Consider the following 21,366-nt stretch of genomic DNA (forward strand, 5'->3'; position numbering starts at 1 on the left):
AACCAGAATTGGTAGGCGAAAGACAATACAAGGTAAGAATAACACTAATATAGATGCTACAGTCATGAATCTGAATTGCAAGTATTAGTGTGAGCTAAAGGATACATTTTCTCTTTAAAAAAAAAAAGCACCACTTTTCTAACTCTGTCCACTGAAAAGGCCTAGAAATAATCATTAACCCAGCAGCATGAGCATCCCTGCTGCTCGCGTTGTGGTTTCCAAGTGCTGTTCCTACCAAAGAGAGCTGGGGCTCCAGGAAGGTGGAGGGTGGGAAGGGAGCGTCCAGGGCGGGCTGGAACATCATGCTGCATCAGGAAACAAGGAGGTGCTAGGTCAGGGCACAGGCACAGGCCATAGGCAATGGGAAGAGGTTCCCATTGGCCAAGAAGGGGATCATTGGAGTATCAGCAAAGATAATTAACTCAAAATACTGCAAATCATTAACTATGTTTATGTTATGAATCCACATTGATGTTTTAAAAAAAAATCTTAGCCCTTTATAGGATGCTAGAGAAGTAATGCATTATTTTGAAAATCAAAGTAAAGGATCAAGCATTTATTTTGCCTTTCCCCTCCAAACCGCAAACAGCTGGGTAACAAATAGTTAATATAAGGAATTTCTGTTTTAAGGAAGATTCTGCTAATAAATGAAGAAGGACCAGGAGGGTTAGAAATATCACCATTTTGCAGCCCCTGATGGATGACTAGATCTAGGCCATAATTACCAATAGTGATTACCATCACAAAAAAGGGAGCCAGCCAGCCATTATGTGCCTCCCAATGGAGATGGAAATACAATACAACCTATGCTGTATTCGGCCAAATTATGGAACCTAAATATGAGCAAGCTCCTTTTTTTAAATTTTATTTTAATTTTTTTTTTTTGCATTACCATTTAAACCCCTTATACTCCCCTCCCCCAGCAATCACCACATTGTTGTCTGTGTCATGAGACCTTTTCCTTTTTGCTCAATCTTTCTACCCCCAAATCTCACCCCCCTCTCTAGCTGTCATCCTCCTCTCTATCTATGAGTCTGTCTCTATTTTGCTTTGAACAAGCTCCTTTTAAATCACAAGGAGTGCAGGAACAAGGGGACATAGTAAAGAAAGCCATAGAGATGTAATCAACAAAATTGAGACTGTGAGAAACTATGCAGGACAAACCATCTGGTTTCTTCAACCACCAAATTATAAAGGGAGAAAGGTAGAGGAGGACCTTATAGATTAGAAGAGACTTAAGAGATACCAACCAGTGGCTGGATATAGATGTTATTTGGATTCCAAATCAAACAGGCATACTATAAAAAGAAAATAGAAAATAGGAATAGTGACTGATGAAGTTTAATGATATCATGAAATGATTTAACTATCATGATGGCAGTGGGGTGATGCTCCTTTTTAAAAGTCCTTATAGTAGAGATGTATACTAAATATTTACAAGTGAAATGAAATGATGTCTGGAATTTGAGTAATAGGGAAACTGGGGAGTCGGTTGATGCAGACTGAGTTAAGGATACTGAGGTTGGGTGATAGGTAATTGGGGATTCATTATATCATCGTCTCTGCTTTTATATATGCATGAAATTTTTAAATCTTATCCTACTTGAGTTTAACAGAAAGGATTCTAAATAGAAATTCCTTTTAAGTCAGAAAAAGATTAATTAAAGCATTAAAGTTCCAAAAAGTAAAATAAAAGGTGCTATGGAGAGTAAGTCATTGGCCTTGAATTGTTTATTCTGACTGAGAGTTTTACAATGAAAATTTTAAAAACCTGGATTATGCCGCCTCACCCTCCCACCTGCAAATCTCTTTCCCTTGGCAGTCTAGGGAAAAAATTGTCAAGGACTTTGAAATTGACCATAAAAATGTTATTAGCTCCCCAACAGAAAACCTTCAGTAACCCTCAGTGGAGTCTCTCCGCCTTTCATTGTTTGAGCTAGCTTGCAACTCTGACCCTTGCAGATAACTGACAGGAACATATGGTAAATGATCTTGGCCACAGACACACAAACGCATACTGAATGAACAAGAGACAGTTGACTCATTTACCTACCCATCTCTACAGAAAAAGCCACTTTCATGTCATTTGTCAATTCATTTCAACATTTCCTATTGACCCAAGTGTGATACTTTTATTTCTTCTTTGATCCAGTTGTAATATCTTGCCACTTTCCTCATTAATTAAGATGTTGTTAAACAAAATCTTTAACAGTGTTCATGTTATACTTGCGAGGAGGTCCTGGTTTTACCTTTTAAAACAATTATCCTTTAACAGCAAAAAGTACTGATGGACTATTTCCCAATATTCGATCATGTGACTAGACATCTGAAAGACTAAGAGACACTAGGGAGCCAGGAATATGATCACGGTGAAAGGCAGGAACCCCACATGACAAACATACTGACCGAGGCACTGCTGACATGCTTGATCCATGCAGATGACTAGACTTGGGTCCTGCTCTCAGATAATTTTCACCCTAGAGCTGAGAGGGGGATTCGGTAGTTCAACAAATGATATACTGGATGAACACAGTATGGCACCGACGCTGCAGGAACAGGCAGGTACATAGAAAATGTCACTGTCCTTTGGGAGATGCTACAAGAGGGGGAAGTGTTGGGGTTTTGTGGAAGCCAGAGTAGAAGCAGTTGGCCCAGCCCAAAAGCTTAAGGAAAGAAAGTCAGAGGAAATAGAGTCTTAAGTTCAATGTCAGAAGATGCAGGATGGCTCTCCAATGAAAGAGGTGGAGAAGACAGTGTGAGGAGAGAGCTGCAGATGCATGCAGCAGCTTTCTTGTGCCCTGCATGCACTTCTAATATGTTTTTACACATGACATTTAAATTATCTACTTATATTTCTCTCCCACACTGCAAATCTACCAAAGGAGTATAAGCACCTGGACAGAAACTTATTTTCTTCCTCTAATTTACCCAGCACAGCAAATGCTCAATAAGTGTTTATTAAACTCAAATGAGTTCAAGTGCATGTGGATTCAAGATACAACAAAGATAGACAAAATGGCACAAATGCTTGCCACAGGGACTCGGGAGACAGGCTCCTGGTATCAGAGAGACACAGTTAAAGACCTGAATGCTGTTTCTTTTCATTGTTTTTAAGTGAATGTTACTGTCTCTCCTTTTTTGTCTATAAAAGTCTCTTTTGTTTCCTTGCAGAGTGAAGAGTTCCACATTTACACCCAGTATTGCACGAACTATCCGAGGTACGTTTGGTGAATGTGCAAGGGGAACTTTTCTTCACTTTTATATTCTTTCAAGTCAGTCAGTCCCATATATGTTGGTGTCAGGCACTGTATGCCTGGCACTGTGCTGGATACTATGGGAAAACTGGAAAACCCACTGAGAATGGATTGGGGGGACCAGACACTGATCCGTTCAGGCTTTGGACTCCCAGCAGAGCCCACAGGAGGGAGAATCATGAAAGACCCTCAGAGAGACCCAGAAGATGGCTAGGTGTCCTTCAGTGAAAAACCAAGTAAACCAGTGTATTTGGCTACAAGTCTTGTCTATTAACCCTTTTGTATGAGTGCCATGTTTTTTAAAAATATCAGAAGCACTGCTACCGGGTGTATATAATCTGGCCGGGGAGACAATGTGTTAGGTTTTTGCTCTCTAAGTTCTGTGAACTATGTAAGTTTTATAAAGCCCAGAGAAAGGGAAGGTCACGACAAGCTTCGGTGAGATGAGAGGACTCATGGTCGCCCCGGCCCCCGCCTCCGTGTGGCTGACCCTGGCAGGAGGGCAGCTGGGGGAGCAGCCCCTCGACATTGTTACACGGGCCCCCTCCATGAGGGAGGCAGGCCTACGACCACTGTCTGAATTTCTTTTCTGTGCGTGAGACATTTATTGAGCACTCACTGATCCCTAATCGTTGTATAAAATGCTGTAAGTAACAAACGTTGCTGAATTTAACTTCCCCAGCAATCCACAGATGTCCAGGGATTAAAGCAAAACAGAAGAGCTGTCACAGTGCTGAGCGTGTCCCCAGCCTGTGCTGGTTTGCCACTGTGGCCTCATCCCCACTGTGGGGATGAAGTAATGGGGCTCCAGTGGGTCTATTGACTTTACAAGGGTCCCATAACTGATGGCGGGCCCTGCGAGGACTCTCCAACCTCAGGCCTCCTCCTAGTACATCCTCGTAAGCTTTCTGGAGCTTTATGATCAGCACTGCACACCCAGCCCCAATGCCTTTTTGTGCTCCACTTCCCCACATGATCCTTGAGTCGCTCTCCCAGAGGCCAGCCAGGATGATGAGAGCCAGGGCGATTTTACAGGCTCCGTGCCAGTCATGGTAGAGACATGTCCCTGGGGATCCAGTGGGCGGTGGGCCCCACCTGGTAGAGAAGCAGTGGGCTGAGCCCCTAACGCTGCTGCAGTGAGAAGAACTAATGAGACCCATGCTCGAGTGGCCCTAGAAAGCCAACGTGGATTAAAAGGCGTGGAGCCAGGGGCTCAGTCTTCCTGGTGGCAGGACACTTTCTCCTGGGAGATACTAGTCTCCTCCGCTAGGTATCAGTCAGGATGTTGGGCTGTAGTATCTTATTCTCTTGGTGGATAACCACACTTTCCCCAGATTTCTCTAAAAACAAAACAAAGAGTTAACCTACACATTAGTACACCTGTCACCTATGCACATCTGTAAACCCACCCATAGTTCGCACAGTTTCACTTAAGCAAGGTTCTCTCCTGAAGTTTCCACATCTCTGCAGAGGATACTGGGGAACTGTCAGATGCCCCCACTAATAAGTCCATGGTGCTCATGCTGGAAGCCAACACCCCCCGCCCCCCCCCCCACCACACACCCTCATGCAGAGAAATCACAGAATCAAGAGCTCAACTTCTTCCTGGGGGAAAAGAAAAAAGACTCGGACTCTGCAGAATCGACAAAGTCCTGGACCTGACAGTCGGTCCCGGGGCCCCAGAGTGGCTTGAAGGGAGGTGATGGCTGTGTCGATCTCACTACACACGTGTCACTTGAAGACAGGGCTTCTGAATTTGCGATTTTGGAAGTTTATATTAAGATTTTTCTGAGTTAGGCATAAGAACGGCAAGTACAAAATAAAAACACCCTTTTGCACACTAGGCTCCTTTTTTCAGGGTCGGGGGAAGGCAGGATCCTTTGTGCAGGGTCGTTTCTGAGAGCCCGTCATTCACGGAGCATGGTTCCAAGCTTGGGGCCTGTCCATAAGAAGTGGGAACTATGTCCCTTGCCTTCTGGCAGCTTATATTCTTCGGAGGGTCAGGACCCAACTGAATGCAGTAGTAGAATAAATAGTGAGTTGGAGAAGATCAAATTAATAAATACAGATTACTAAATGAGCTCAGTAATGTGCAATAGAAGCAAAACATACTGAGATAAAGGAGTAGGTAAGCCCCAGTGAAGAGAGTTAAGGATGGTTTGTTGGAGGAAGTGATTTTTTATTTTGAATCTGACTTAAGGAAACAAATCATGTGTTAGAGATGATTGAAAGACATTCTCATTTTTAAAAAAAAATTTTTAAGGCATTTTCAGTGAAGGAGGCATGTCGAGTTCTTGCCCAATTCTGTGGTTTTCATATTCATAGAAAAATTTTCTCTCTCGCCCCTTTGTCTCCAGTCAGTTTACTCTGAGGCCCAAAGGTTCCTGTCCTGTCTTGAGCCAAGAGGGCCAGGTGTTTCAGCCCATCTGACAACTTGTCTTCCCTCTTCAGACGCAGGCCGGTGATATTAAATGTCGCCAGCACACCTTGACAGATGTCCACCTTCTTCATACCAGTCACGCCCCAGTGATTTCTCTGTGAAGAGACACAAGGCCGCCCTGTTTCCCCCAGGGAAGGGCCCAGACCCAGTAAGGTCACTGTCCTCAGATGTCGCCTTGTGCCCTGAATCTGGAGGTCAGAGTACTCGGGCCTGTAGCAGGCTTCCTACCTTTGGACAAGAGCTGCAGCCTTCAGGTGGCCCGTGGCTATCGAGCAGCTGGTTCTGACTCCAAAGGGCCTGACAAAAGTTCCTGGGTTACAGAATGAAAAAAAAAATTGAAATCTCAAGTTGGGGGTGGGGAATAATCCTGTGTGAATAGATATTTCTCAAAGCAGATAGGCTCCAAAGGGATTCTAATACCTAATTAGGAGACCTGCATCTTCCTTCCTTCCCAGGAGTTTTATTTTGTTGTTTGGCTCTATCTGATCTTCTAAATTAATCCTGAAAACAGATGACTGACTTGGGGAGAAACTACTTCCACCTGCTTCCTTCTAAATTATGAAACCATAGTTTCAATTGATATGCGTGTGTGACTACACAAGCCCACGAGCTTGCTTTATGTGTAAGAGCTAAGTGTTGCTTCCACCATTCTCCTAGGGTGCCCGGGGCCAGCCCTGCTACCTTTGGGGGAGTTGGCACAGAGAAGGTGTTCGACCGTATTTTCTAATCCACTCCGCGCAGCGCGCTTCTGAAAGGGCCAGGTTATCCAGCTGTTTCCGAAGCTGTCTTTAGAATAAGCAGAGCCACTTGGAGATGGAAAGTGGGATCTGTTCAGATTCTCAAAGAGAAGTTGACCTGTGGGACAAGGTCTCCGAAGACCTACACGTAATGTCGTGCAGTTTGTGCATTATACAAAGACAACAGCAAAAGGGGTGATAATGTCCGGCATGGGGCTGGATCTCCTGGGGAGAAGGAACTCCTTTTTCTTAGTACGAAGTGCTCCCTCCTTGCAATCTAACTTGTGGACACTGAATACAGATGTGTGGTTTGAGCACTGCACAAAGACACCCAGATAGGGCACAGTTGGGGGCCAACAGCCAATGGGAATCCCCGTTGCTAAGCCACATGTCCTTGTAGGAGCCAAATCCCTGGGAGGAAGGAGCTTGCTACATAGAAGCGCTATGTCTATGCATTGCCATCGCTCTTAGAGTGCCTTTTACTAATTTGCTCACCCAGAGGAACACCTTGATGTGACTGACCCAAAGGCCTTCTCGTCTAGCTATAGCCCTGTTGCTTCCCTACCTGTTGTAGGGCATTTATTCCTACACCGGCACTTAAAACTCGAATACCCGTGTTAAGCAGGCATTTCAATGTAGATAAAAACATTTCTTCTTCTTGCAGATCTGTGGCTGTGTTAACAGAGTGCATGAGGAACAAGGCCCTAGCCAAATTCTTCAGGGAGCGTCAGGAAACTCTGAAACACTCGCTGCCTCTGGGGTCCTATCTCTTGAAGCCAGTTCAGCGGATTCTCAAGTATCACCTCCTTTTGCATGTAAGTTTCTGCCTGCTCTTGAGTTCTTTCTAGAGGATGGGGATTAAGTGTGTATATATTAGGTTTAGGGGAAAAAAAGATCAGAAAAGGCTGGGGACATATGGAAACATTTTCCACACTCATACTTTACAAGTGACTAATCTGCTTTGAGGTATTAGAGGTATTTATTTATGTTCGAGGCTGGCGGCCCTGTTCACAGCGGCCCAGAAAAGGTTTATTTTCACCCTGACTCTGATAGGACTCAGGAGCACCTCACTCTGGGCAGTGGCCGTTTCAGACAGGGAGCTATCATCTTAATGAAGAACAGGTTTTTTATGTTTTATTTTATTTCCACAAGCCCTGATTCAGTAGGCAGTTGGGAGAGAGAGCGATTTGTCACAGATCGGCTTTTGTATGAGCAAAGAGAAGGGGCTGAAAGGGGAGAAGATAGGTGAGCGGCGTGATGAATGATCTTTAAGCTGTGCTTAGCCTCACGTCAAGGTATCTTTTCTTTATATCATTTCCCATTATTGGGGCAAAATTCAGGGAGGCTTTAGAAACAAAGGCCGATGCAGCAACTCACATTCTCATTTCTTATCATCTAAGGAAGTTGATAAAAATGGAGGAAAGGTTTTGTGGAAAGTAACTTTCATTCTGTGGGTAGGATCGGATAGGCTGTGCAACCGGAGAAAGACAGCACAACGCAGCGGCCAGGGGCAGGGCGCTGGGGCAGGGCTGCGCACCGCCCGTGGGCCTTGTGCCTCCCAGGCAATCAACAGAAACAAAAAGAAGAAGAAGAAATAAAAAATAGACAAGAGATTTTAATCCAGAGTTTCTCTCCATATCAACATGTCTGCAATTTCTATGTATCTCTTTTTAAACGATTCCAGATTTCTAACTTGAGCAAGCCAGGATTGCTCAGTTCACACACATTTAAAGTTTGAAGAACTCTTATGTTACAGCTTTATCAGAAATTTCTCAGCTTGGTCTGTTTGCCTGGGTGGCTCATCTTTGGAGAATCTTGTATCCTGTGAAGCCACAGCAGGGATAACACTTTAATTGTTAAATGGATACTAATTACTTCTTAGATCAGTGGGATTAATTTGCTAAATCCGTGTCCAAATAATTCATAAATAAATACTACCTGCCTTAGGATAGACTGCGGCTGGACTATGCTAATATGTCATCTAAGGCTAGTATGTCCCAACGATCTCTAAGTATGGCTTTCTAGCCACAAAGGTGATCACCATTTAAAAAAAAAACAACTCTAAGATTTCAGTGACATAAGCATGTTAGATATAACAAGTCATCATCCTTACAAAAAATTAATTGATAAGAAAATCAGCCCTTACTCTCTAAATGAAGAGCTAGTGTCTTAGTCAGTCTGGCTTTATAACAAAGTACCAAAGACTGGGTGGCTTCAGCAAAAACATTTATTTCTCACAGTTTCTGGAAACCTGAGATCAGGGAGCCAACATGGTTCCATTCCGGTGAGAACCTCCCTCCCGGGCCACAGTCTCCCGATGTCTCTTGTTTTGTCTCAGGGATTAAAGCAGCAAGAGAGCTCTCTGGGGTCTCTTTTCTAAGGCCACTAACCCCGCAAGGGCTCCACCTGCATGACCTACTCACTTCCCAAAGGCCGAAAACAGGAGGGGTTAGGATTTCAACCTATGAATTTGGGGACAGACACAAACTTTCAGTCTGTAACAGCAGGTAATGAAGAAAACAGGGAAGAACAGTGGTTAGATTAACCTAAAACCAATGTCTGGGTACCTTTGAAATATTTTTGTTTTTATTGTTTATTAGAGTGTTCCTTCTGTGTTGTTCACATCACTTCAAAATTGTGTAGCCATCTGTGAAGATCCCCAAAAGAGTACCCTCTGTGCTTCGGAGTCTGTTGATGAACAGGATTGCCCCTCAGGCTAAAATAAGAAATTAATAGTTTTTTAACTTTGCTGTTGATCTCTTTTTAAAAAAAAAAAATTTATCCTCACCCAAGGATATTTATTTTATTTTATTGATTTTAGCGTGAGAGGAAGGAAAAAGAAAAAGAGAGAGAAACATTGACGTGAGAGGGAAATATTAATTGGTTACCTCCCATATGTGCCCTGACTGGGGATTGAACCTGCAACCTTTTGGTGCAGGGAGTGATGCTGCAACCAACTGAGCCACCTGGCCAGGGCTTTGCTCTTGATCTTGAGCTTACCCTGGGAGTTATTAGTTTGGTGATACAATTTTATACGCCCTTTCTAAGTGTGAAAGAAAATGTAAATTTCCAGTTTCTAACTGGATGAAAAACTTGAATACTTGGTAAAAGTAAAGATTTATGAAGTATGACTATAAAATAGTAGAGCTAATCTTCCTAAGTTATACCATAAGATTCAACCTCTATTGTTTAGCTTAATGAATATGCATGATGGATGTCATGGAAATGATCTAATGGACTATGATAACTTCTTATTGTTTTACATAGTTACATAGAGTACTGTTGTTTTTGTTTTAACAAGATACGGCTTCAATTTAATGAGCCTCTATTGACCACCCAGCTCTCTGGTAGGCACTGTTGAGAAGAAAAAGGGTTAAAGGAACTATGCACTAGTCCCCATCCTCACAGTCTTGAGGATTCTAGCAGCATGTGTCTTCTGTGCTGGAAACAATCAGAGCAGAGACCGTGTTCCTTCCTCATCTCCCCGGGATCGATCGTGGAAGCCTGGCGCTAAGCTACGCGCGGACCCTCAGAGAGCGAGTGCTTGAGCCAGGAGACCTTCCTCCACACTCTGAGGGACTCCCTTTGCTGAGCTTCATGCGGGCTTTAAAGCCTTGACTACATGAATATGTAGTTTCTGTAGAAGTTTTTCTTTTTTTAAAGATAATGTCCATTCCATTTTCAAGTCTGTTACGCACTAGTCCCATGAGGGACATTTTCCTTTCTCTGGGAGAAAAATAATAAGTATATTTTCCATCTTGTAAGAGTGAGAACTATGTAATATTGGCCACCAGGAAGCTCAGAAATCTCCAACTATAACATCCACTCTCATATCCATTGTAATAACTGCAACATCTCTGTGAGGCTTGACAGCCTTGTATGCAGATTTTACACTTTGTCGTGAAATTCTAATCCAATTCTGTTTTTCCCAGCTCCATTTTTTTCCTGTTGTGCCATTTTGTCGTAGGTATTCCTGGTAAGTCATCTCAGCATCTTAAAGAATGACGGTAGTGTGCAAGTAAATAAGCAAAAATAAGATAAGAGAAATTGCCACTTGTTTCATTGAATACATGGAGAAACATGGGAAATAGCTGATTTCATTTTTTGTTTTTCATTTTAAGGAAATAGAAAATCACCTTGACAAGGACACCGAAGGCTATGACGTGGTGCTTGATGCTATCGACACGATGCAGCGAGTCGCCTGGCACATCAATGACATGAAGCGGAAACATGAGCACGCCGTCCGGCTGCAGGTGAGCCCCACGAGGGCGGCGCCTGGCGGGGCTGCGGGCACACTGCCTTCCACACATTCCCTAAATCACATATGAAAGCTGCTCCCATACTGCACTGCATTCATGGTCTTCCTCGGAGTCCTGAAGAAAGGGCAAGATGCCGATAACGCCGTTGTTCAGTGTGGTGTTTAAGACAAAGCCCCATGGTAACTGCTAAATTAAGACTTTGCTCGCAACCCCTTCATCGACCCAAATTAAAATGTTGAATTCTCCTGAGGCCGTATCTTAGGTTAATTACAAAGAAGTAATTCTTGTTGAAAGCAACTTTCTCTAAGCTGTTTAAAGATTGTGTGTTTGTTTTTTAACTTCTATTCCTGTCACTAGTTATGCAAAGTCACGGGGTGGTATCCATGTGGTATTGGGACAGGGGACTCAGAGAAAGGAGAGCTAAGTCTGGAGCCAGGTCCTTTGCAGTTTCATTTGCAACGAGTCCCACCACTTCATTGCAGATTCCTCATTTTTTAAATAAGATGGACAAGGGCTTGCTAAGTGACGTTCCTTCCAGCACCAACTTTTGAGCCCGAAGTCCCTGAAAACTTTGATTGGTGCTGAGCCAGGAGTCATGTCCTGGGCACCTCGAAAAATAGTCTACTTAAGAACAAAATGTCGTGCGGGCCTAGAGGGAGTGGCAGGCTCCTGGGTGTCCCTGGAATGAGACGTGAACGCGCAGAGTGACTCCAAATTCTGCAGGGCACCTATACCTGACTCAGGAATAAAAGGTACATTATTTGGCCCTTAATTGCGAACAAAATTCTAGGTTTCCTTGGGAGGCAGCCAGACTCTGGTGTGATACAGTTGACTATCCAAAATCAAAGGAAGGCAGCATTCTAATCTTCCAGGCCTTGTCTGTTTTTTCTAGCAGTAAAAAGGGCTTAAAGCCTCATCATTCAAATGTTTTGTGGGCATAATGTCAGACGTAATATCTATTGCATTTCCAAAAATGGCTAAATGACTGTATTTTCACACCTAATGAATCTTGTTTGGCCTTCTGAAGACGCTGCTCGGTCAGCCTCTGGCCCAGACTCATCTCCGTTCCTGTCCTGCTTTATACCAATGACATTTCATTACGGTTGTCTTGGCAGCTGCTTAATTAGATGCTGTTTGTGAACATTTTCATTTTTCAAAGTAATAAATTCAGCCTCCTTAAAAAATATGGAGATGGACATACAGTAAATCCCAAAGAAACTTCAAAGTCATGCTATCAATATATATTTATCAGGTTCCATTCAAAACGTAGTGGTAAAGTAATGTGCATTTCCTTTCCCTAAATAAATGGGATTAATATCAGGAAATTTCTGAGATGATGTGTCTTGTATGATTTTCCACAGGCTTTAGTCTTAAGTTCCAGGTACGTGGTGTGGACTTCCGTTTCTGGAAGAAGTTATCCAGATCAATAGCTCTGAAGGTTTCTGTCTAGAGGACAGGGGGTGAGAAAGTCAAGGGCAGGATGTCCATCTGAGAAGGTCACATACCAAAGGCCTCTTTACGTCGCCAGCCATAGGAGGGGGATTATCTAGGAGTGGAAATAAGTAATGGGCAACTCATCAACTAACAGCTTGATTCATTCCTGTTACCTCTTCAATGGCACCACCCATAAACGTAGATTAATGTCATGGATCATAGACACCATCAGACGCCACATAGTTCCATTGGATCCTGTCATAGGTATTCAGACGCCATTCTCGAGGCTCAAGAAATGGGCCACCATGTCCTTGCTGCCTTGCCTCCCCACCTCCTGTGTCATCACATGAAATGCTCATATTTTTTTTCAGGAGATACAGAGCTTGCTCACTAACTGGAAGGGGCCAGACCTGACCAGCTATGGCGAACTGGTGCTCGAAGGAACCTTCCGCATCCAGCGGGCCAAGAATGAGCGAACCCTCTTCCTCTTTGACAAGCTGCTTCTCATCACAAAGAAGAGAGATGACACGTTTACATACAAAGCTCACATCCTGGTAGGTCTGCATGCTGGTCACGGGCCCGGGCTTCAGTGGCCTGTTGCACTCTCTCCCACGCGAGCTCACCCTGTCTCTGCTCCCCGCACAGTGTGGCAACCTCATGCTCGTGGAGGTGATCCCCAAGGAGCCGCTCAGCTTCAGTGTCTTCCACTACAAGAACCCCAAGCTGCAGCACACAGTTCAGGTAAAAGCGAGGCCCCGTCTCCTCCCAAGGCCTGCTCTCGGTGACAGTGAGCACCTGGTGCCAGGCAGCCTTTCTAGAGCTTTCTGACCACGTGGTGTGTTTTCCATCCCATGAGAGGGTTAAAGGGGCACAGGAATCTCATTGGTGGTGAAGGCGGGACTTGTGTGACTGTCTGAATCTCCTTCCTATAGGCGAAATCTCAGCAGGACAAACGCCTGTGGGTTCTACACCTGAAGAGGCTGATCCTGGAGAACCATGCGGCCAAGATTCCAGCAAAGGTGAGACCGCAAGCCTGCCATGCAGCAATGTGTAAGGACATTCAGGTCCTAGGGAGGCAGCCTGGCAGAAGTAAACGCTCAACTCCCACAAAGGAAAGTGAGAGAGAGGATCTGTCAGCTACCAACTAAACCAGCCATTTACACCAAGAGGATTCACAGATAGGGAGATGCTGTGGAGAGTTGTTGGGGTTTTTGTGTTTTGGTTTTGTGTGTGTGTGTGTGTGTGTGTGTGTTTTGTGTTTTTTGTGGGTTTTTTTGTTTTTTTGTGGGGGTTTTTTTTGTTGTTGTTGTTTAATTGTTATTTTTCCTTTGGAGCTTGAAAGAAGAAAAAATAAGGAAAAGACTACAAGTAAATTTCTAGAGAATGAGCAGAAAATAAAGAGAGCTATGAGAATTATTTAAAGGTGCACTGAGCACCCATGGTGCACAAAGCTGGCTTAATGCGAGGGAACCCAGACCCAGGCGCAGCAGGGAAGGGATGTGTAGGCGAGGGAGCTCGCCATGAGGGGTTAGTAAAGGTACGAGCCAAGTGTTGTGGAGGGTACAGTGTTCGATTACAGTTGAGTGGGGAGAGGAAGGAAAACACCTTTCAGTATTTTGAAGGATGAGGAATATTTTTATTAAGTGGAGGAAGTGGAAAAGGAAAACCAAGCCGAGGAAACAGCATAAACAAAACCAAGACAGAAGGGCTGAGCCCTCAGGAGATGGAGCTGGAGGCGAGGCTGGAGGAGTGGAAGGTGGTCAGCGGGGCTGTGAAGGGATTCGACCCCGCGCACCGCGGAGTCTGGGTTGTCTTGGTGGTGGGAAACCTCTGAAGGATCTGGAAGCAGGGTATGGCAGGCTTTTGCCCCATGTTCTGAGAGTGCAACTTTGGGAACAGTGTGACAATGAGTGGGAGGAGTGAGACTGGAGCCAGGAGAGGAACGAACAGGCCACCACAATAGTCTAGAGAAGAGACGAGAGGCACTGCCAGGGAGGCACAGCCTACGAGGGGGAGCAGGTGCAAGGCCCATCACAGAGGCAGAGCGAACAGGATTCTGCCCATGAAGTGCTCGAGGAGAGGGAGAAATAAACGTCAGGGATGAGTCAGGAGTTGGGCCAAGAGGATGGTGTTGTAAGTTCCAAAAGAGGTTGCCAAGGGGAGGAACCGGTCGGATGGGAGCAAGAGGGCAGAGCGCTGCTACCTGCGCAAGGGCAGGTCAGCCACAGGTGGAAATTCAGGTCCTGGAAGCTGGGGGTTGGGAGGCTCCCTCCACCCAGACCACTTGAGACTGGATAGGAGCGCGCCGCACAATGTCTAAAGGGAGAAGAATCCTGGGGAATCCCAGCATCTAGGTGATCTGCAGCGCAGAGCAGGATTGGGAGAACAACCAAAGAGCAGCAGTGAGGTAGTAAGAAAACCAAGGAGAACAGTGTGGCAGCAAAGGAAGGAAAGAGTCTCAAAGAGTGGGAGCGAAGTAACAGCCACCCATGCTGCAGAGGTCAAAACAGACTCAAAAAGTAGGCATCAGCTGCATCCACGGAGGGACAAGGGAGAAATTGTAGTGGGTTGAAGAGAAAGGGTAAAAGAAGGAACAGACTGAGTGTAGGCTTTTCTTTTTTAAAACAGAGTTCAGTAAAGACAAAAGGTGCTAGTTGGAGGAAAGGGAATATCAAAGCCAGACACTCTTTGTAAAAGGCGAGGAATGTGGGCACAGAGGGAAACAGAGGGGAAGGAGATGGGGAGAGAGGGAACAGCAAGGCTAAGGGGAGGGATGCTCCTTGGAATGTGACCCTGGGGGAGTGGCCGGGTGGGATCAAAAGCACAGGTCTCGGGGTCAGTTGTGGAAAGGCCATCTTCCCTGGGCGGAGAGAGAAGAAAGATGAGAAAGAGGACAGGGAAGCTTGGAGGTGGATTTGAGGGAAGATCAAGGGTTTGACTTTGTTGCCATCGCAGTGGTGTCATCTGCTGGGCGAGGGGAGCAAAGATGGGGCTCGAAGTGGAAAGGTCCAGAACACCTGCTGGAGAAAATGGATCGGCCAGTCAGCAGGGACAACTACAATAACCTGGAAAGGCAGCCAAGACCCAGCTGGTGCTGGCCACCATGAATCAGCAACTCAGAAGCTGGTGTTGAGGAACTGCAGTGCACGTGGCTTCCCCCACGGTGGGGACTGGCCAGAGGGAGGGTCAACAGGGCAGGGAAGGGAGGTGCTCCTCAGCACCTATGGCAGCAATGGAACAGGCTTTCCAGGCTAAGCACACAGTGAAACCAACCAGGAAAATGGGCACGGGGGGAAGCAGTGTGGTCTCGTAAAGTCAGAGAACTGGTTCCGCAGGAGTTAAGGTGGGGAGATGGAAGTATGGAGATCTGTAGGTGGACGAGCAACCTTGAGAGTCCTGCCTTTGCGGTAGGGCAGCTCTGGGTGGCAGTACGTTTCTGTGGGCAGCTCTGATTGTGCGTTGCTGTCCCAGAGTGGAAAGAAGGTGACGAGGGATAGTGTGGCAAGGAGCCAGGGTGAGGGTGGAGCGTGGATTGTCCACGTGGGCGGTGACATGGTCCGGCTGGGGCGAGGAGGGGTGACGTGGGGCAGGAACTGGGTGATGGCCCTGAGAGCAGAACTGGGTGGGAAATAAGGAGAGCTGAGATTTCTCAGAAAGAGAGGTCTATTTTGCCCCCTGTAGATTTTGAAAAGCATCGGCAGCACCTTCTCAAGGGCTGTCTGCAATGCTTTTGCACCCAGGAAATGAACGTGCTTGGGTGTGTGCTTCGCCAGAGGCATGAGTCTCCTGTCATCGGGTGTTTGGAGACGTCAGGTAGCTCATGCAGAGAGGTGGCTGCATTTTCTCCTCAGTTAGTCATTTGGTTGCTGGCCTGCGCCTTGGAATGCCCTTCTGAGCAATGGCAGGGCGTCTTTGATGTGCCCCACCTGTTGTTTACCTGTCTACTAGAAGTTCAAAACTGCTCAAGGCAATTGTAGGCCATTATAAAACACGAGTAGCCGACATGCCTGTGCTCTTTCTCCCATGCTAGGTCTGTATGTTCCAGGCAGTTTTCCCTTTACGTGTTAAAGTGGTCACCATAGATGCTTTTTCAGCAAACTTGCCAATCCTTTTAGAATCTAATTCCCTTTCAGCTACACCTCCTTTAGCACACCTACACCGTGCTCAGAACTTCATATTCTTATCTCACTCTACACAGAACACCTTCGGAGGAAGGCCTTATTCTCCCCACTTCAGAGAAATAAAAACAGAGGCTCAGAGACTTGAAGCAAAAATTGCCCCGTTTATACAGATAGTACATGACTGAGCCCATATTCAGGCCCAGGTCTGTCTGGCTCCAAAGGGCCAGTCTTCACTGCATTGTTTCCAGTGGCAATGAAAACATACTTATTTAATACACTTTAGCCATTGGAGTGTTATAATAATTTTCTAGTTTATTTTGGTAGATTATTAATTTGGATTTTCACTTCTTGACTCAATTTTTTCCTTAAAGCTATCAAAATATATTTATTCCTATTAAATAAAGGAAACACATAATGGAGAATTTTTTTTTAACATCAAGAAATGCATCGCCAGTCTAATAATGCCAACACAGTTGTTGCAAATTCACTGGTGTAGTTCCTCCGCCCCCGCGAGGCCACCCCCTCCTTTAATTCAATAATGGTCCCTGGCTGACCCCTAGTGGAAAATGTGGGGATAGCACTTTGAAGTCAAGTTTATAGATGCCAGAACAGTTCTTGGAAATAGCCACATGGCCTGTTCATACACAGGGTGTATAAACTAACTTTCATCCGGATTAACTGAGAATAAAGGTGAAGGTAGAGACTCTTGAGTTTTATATATTCCCATGGTTCTGTAAATGCACTTCACAGAAACTGAACTCACATTTGTGTTTGAAATTAATTTGAACTAGTAATTCAGAGTTTGAATGCATGATAAAGTATCAGTGTTATAACAATCCAAACGTTTGTTTTCTCCAAGTTATGGAGACTGAATCAAAGTTTCTTTTTTACCCCTTTTGTTAAAAAGAAAATGAGTACCGCTTAGCCTAAATATTTTTACTGTGATGTCCCAGATTGTACAAAATACAACTAAAATAACGTTTTAAGTTGTTTTTAGCATAATGCTTGTAGGTTCAGTTACACTACCCTTGAAAAATGAAAATTACCTTAAATAAGCAAGAAAAGCTACCCAACCTATTTTTTTTTTTAATCCTTAGGCAGCTAGTTGGGGTAATTATCTTATCATTTTATATTCCCTGAAATATTAATAACATACGACAACAATAACAGTGTTTAAAAGCCTCAAAGCACTAAACTCCAGAAGGCTGAGGGGGGAGGGGCGAGGGGGGAGGGGGGAGAACACGCAGAGACAGTGAAAGCCAAGGCTGCCAGGCCCTCCCTGGGGAGGAGCTGAGCGCTGACCCTGGGTTCTAGCAGCAGCTCTGGAAGGTAGGCCCTGTGACCATCTTCAAGTCCAGGGAGCGCGTTCAGAGACGTGAGAGCACCCACCACGTCAGTGCCCGAGCAGGCCCTTCAGCGCTCTTCCCTGGCACCGCAGCTCAGTCCGCTTCTGGTAGATTCTAGGGCGCACACAAAAGATGGGAGGTGCGGGGGTGCTATAGGGAGCCAGGAGAGTTAGCTGGTGACAATCTCATAGCATAGGAAGGAGGAAAACAGAAAGCTCCCAGCAATCTTTCTTGAGTGGTTTGGGGAAGACCAGTTGTGCAGATCCTAGGCCTTACTTCCCAGGCTTTTGGATCACCAGATGGAGGTTGACTTCAGCAGAGCAGGGTTGGGTAGCAGAAATCCACATTTTATGATAAGCTGACCAGCAGATACTAATGATCAGCCAGGTTTTGGAACTGCTTGGTGAAATGTTTCCTCTTTCTTCTCTCCCCTCTCCTTCCCTTTCCACCACTACTGCACCCCCTTTTTCTCCCCGCCTCCTTCTTCCCTTTGTCTCCCAACCCTCTCCCTTCCCCCACCCCCCTCTTGCTTCCTCCCTCCTTTCCTTCCAGGTCGGGGCTGGAGTTTTAGCTCTAGTGCCTCTGTTGTGCAACATCTTCTCCCCCCATGGGGGCGCTTCTCTGTTTGAATCCCTTGAACTATGAGTTAATGCTTTTATGTATTTATGAATGAATTTATGTAAACGCTTTTCAAAAACCACTTCTTAGTTGGATAAGACCCATATTAAGATTGGTAATTTAAAGCAGATACTCCTTCAAAACAAGATAATTGCAATTAATAGCTACACTTTCTTCTTTCAGGCCAAGCAAGCAATACTTGAAATGGATGCCATTCGTAAGTTCAGTTTCCTTTACAGATTTTGAAACTTCATTTTCTACTTGTATCTATCACATTTTTCTATCTTAAAGTTTATAACAATGTCAATTGTAAGTAGCAGCTCTCTACTCACTGTTTTAACAAATAGAGTCAACAGCCAGTATTATCCCTTCCTGACACATTGATTTGTTGCTAAGTTGATTCCTCCTGCTTCATCAGTGAGTCACCTGATGGCCAGCCAAGGGGTGAGGGCCTCTGTCAACTACGGTATTTTATTGTGTATAATGCGCACTTTTGCCCAAACTTTTGAGGGAAGAATAAGGATGCACATTATACGTGGGTAGAACTAATTCTGTATCTACATAAATGTTTTTAATTCTTTCATTTATGCTTATGCATTGAAAGTGTAACTCTAGAAAGCAATAACGATACCCGTATGCAAAATAATACCCTGGAATACAATAATTGGTTTTGTTTCTAAATGTAAATAAATAAATAATGGAATTAAAAAATTAAAACGAAAGAATTTTCCCTGAAAGTTTGGGCCAAAAACATGCACGCACATTATACACAGGAGTGCATTATGCACAGCAAAATATGGTAGCAACATAAGATACACTTCCAGGGTCAAATCCTCCATCACCACCAGCAATGAAGGTCTCACAGCCCACCTCCCCCCTCCCCCCATCTACAGAACATTGTGTTGATTACCTGAAGGCATCATGATAACTAGATAGTCACTGGTTTTCCTGATAACAGCGCATATTTCGAAATTACAACTGCCCCACTGATGTGATTGTATTTCTGAGCTTATTCAAGCAGGCAGAGAATAAATAGAAATGAGGTCTTTTCTATAAAACAAGACCTTGTTCAGTAGCACTTATCGTATTCTTGTTACCTCCCAGATTCAGTGTAATAAAAAGAGAAACAATGACTTTAAAGACTGACAGCCAGGTCTGACAAACTTTTACTTAAAACTTTCTAAATCACTTACATTTGAGGAATCACCCCAAGTGCAAACACTGGCTCACTTAGTCTCCAACCAGCTGGTTGTTAACTCTCCAGAAGGACAAAGAAACATTCCTGAAGGAGAAAGATGAGCGTGCCTGCCCCGGTGGCGGGGAGGCTGTGTTTCACGTCCACCAGATTCTGAGGAAGGATCCCCCCAGAGCACGAGGCTGGGGCTCGCTGCCCGGTGGTCTCTAAATGCCCATGTTCTATGCAGTGGAAATCTCTAAGTTTTTTTTTTTTTTTTTTTTTTTTTTTTTAATAAAAGCATTCTAAAGAGAAGGCAAGGTCAGGAATGGCCAGGTGAGATTAGTAGGAAAGACGGAGAGGTGGGCCTGGACAGGTCCGCTCTTACTGTGATGGGTTCCATTTATGAAATGATTTCCTCATTCCCAGGATCTGGGCTGGCTCTTGGGCACCATTAAGATTTTACGGTGCAGAGAATCATTTCAAGCTGCAAATTGGTGCCGTATGTCTGCCTCCTGGGCCCAGGACAGGGCCAGGCAGCCTGGTCTAGGGAAATAACCTTATTTGCCTGACACTGACTTTGGACTTGGCTGAGTGTGAACAGAGTAGGACAGTCCATTGGACCAAATGACCTTATTTATACAACTTTACCACTAACACTGCAGAAGCGTGTGGTCTCTGTGACCCTCAGAACCCTCTCCACGTTCGGTGCCTTTGAAGAGCGTTAACCCCGATCTGAACACCGGTCTCCAGCTCCATCCTTCCATTGTTCCCCTCAGGCTCCGGCGCGTGCAGGTGATCACTGATATGCCGCAGCGCTTTAGGGTTAGACCAGATTTCCTTAATCCAAAGTCCGTGTGCCCCTCAGCCGGGGTAGAGAGACAAACTCTGAAATCAAACGGAAAACCCTTTTCTCACAAGAGAGCCTAAAGCATTCGTCAAAGGCTCCAAGGAGCAAAGTCTAGACGAGGGAATTATGAGTCACTGACCCGCAGGGCAGCTCCCGTAGGGGCAGGACGGGCTTGCTGTCCTCCACCAGGCCAGGCACGCGTGCCTCCCGACATTCTCCCAGGGGTTTTACCTGGACAGGGCCTCCGCGGGGGCCGGCCCCACCGCCTGTCAGGGGCACACGCCGAGGCCTGAGGTGCACATCCCACCCCAGTCATGTCGAGCAGGAGAATGAGTGCGTCAGGGTCCCAGCCGAGGCGTCCCCAGACCCTGACACGTGCGCTTGCCTTTGCAGATCATCCGGGCTTCTGCTACAGTCCTGAGGGGCAGGCGAAAGCCCTCTCCACTCCGTACCGGCCGAGGAGAAAATCTGGTAATTCAAATGTTGTAATCAAAATTTAATCACTGTGGGGGACTAGCAATGAGAGTCCCTTTCAATCTGACAAAAGGCGTTTTCTTTCTGGTGCTGGAGTTCACAGCCAGTCAGAGCGCAGTTGTGGCTGCATCAAGATGGGGCTCCTGAGTTTTTGCTCTCAAACTCTTTTCTACTTAACTCTCTCTCTTTTCCATCGCCTAGAACACATATTAATCAAGTAATGTTGCTTCGCATAGCATCTTACCATGGGCACACATGTACTTAAACCCTAGTTAGTGTCACCAGGGGGAAAATTGTATCCTATAAATGCCACACGGCAAAGATGATTCAAACCTAAAATTTTAACACACAGCTGCTGAAGCAGACCTCAGATTTTTTTTTTCCACCTGAATCACTATTTATTGAGTCCCTGTGTAATCTGTGCTAAGGATCACAATGCAAAAATAAATAACACACATGACTCCTGCTTGCAAGGGTTCCTAGTCTAATGGGAAAGTCAAAAAATACCAGTCCGTATGATAGAGCTGTGGTAGAGTTGAAGGGAAGGGAGCGTGGAGAGCCGAAGCAGAGGTTTGCGCTCCAGGAAGGAGAGAGCGGGCTTCGGAGAGCAGCGAACTGGTACCCCCGGATGGAATCTAGGAGCTGCGAAGGCAGAAGGG

The 21,366-nt window shown here is 45.3% G+C and overlaps 1 protein-coding gene across 1 annotated transcript in view; it reads left to right on the forward strand.

Moving 5' to 3' along the window:
* Positions 1 to 21,366, forward strand: part of PLEKHG1 (pleckstrin homology and RhoGEF domain containing G1) — a 156,983-nt gene that overhangs the window by 119,966 nt on the left and 15,651 nt on the right. The window contains exons 5-12 of the mRNA XM_054570111.1: positions 3,172 to 3,218; positions 7,096 to 7,246; positions 10,553 to 10,684; positions 12,496 to 12,678; positions 12,770 to 12,865; positions 13,057 to 13,143; positions 18,393 to 18,426; positions 20,627 to 20,704. Of these exons, the coding sequence (XP_054426086.1) occupies positions 3,172 to 3,218; positions 7,096 to 7,246; positions 10,553 to 10,684; positions 12,496 to 12,678; positions 12,770 to 12,865; positions 13,057 to 13,143; positions 18,393 to 18,426; positions 20,627 to 20,704 (808 nt within the window). The remainder of the gene's footprint in view (positions 1 to 3,171; positions 3,219 to 7,095; positions 7,247 to 10,552; positions 10,685 to 12,495; positions 12,679 to 12,769; positions 12,866 to 13,056; positions 13,144 to 18,392; positions 18,427 to 20,626; positions 20,705 to 21,366) is intronic.

Source organism: Pteronotus mesoamericanus, unplaced genomic scaffold (genome assembly GCF_021234165.1).
Source record: "Pteronotus mesoamericanus isolate MK-2021 breed Mesoamerican mustached bat unplaced genomic scaffold, CSHL_Meso_final contig_20, whole genome shotgun sequence".
Lineage (NCBI taxonomy): Eukaryota > Metazoa > Chordata > Mammalia > Chiroptera > Mormoopidae > Pteronotus > Pteronotus mesoamericanus.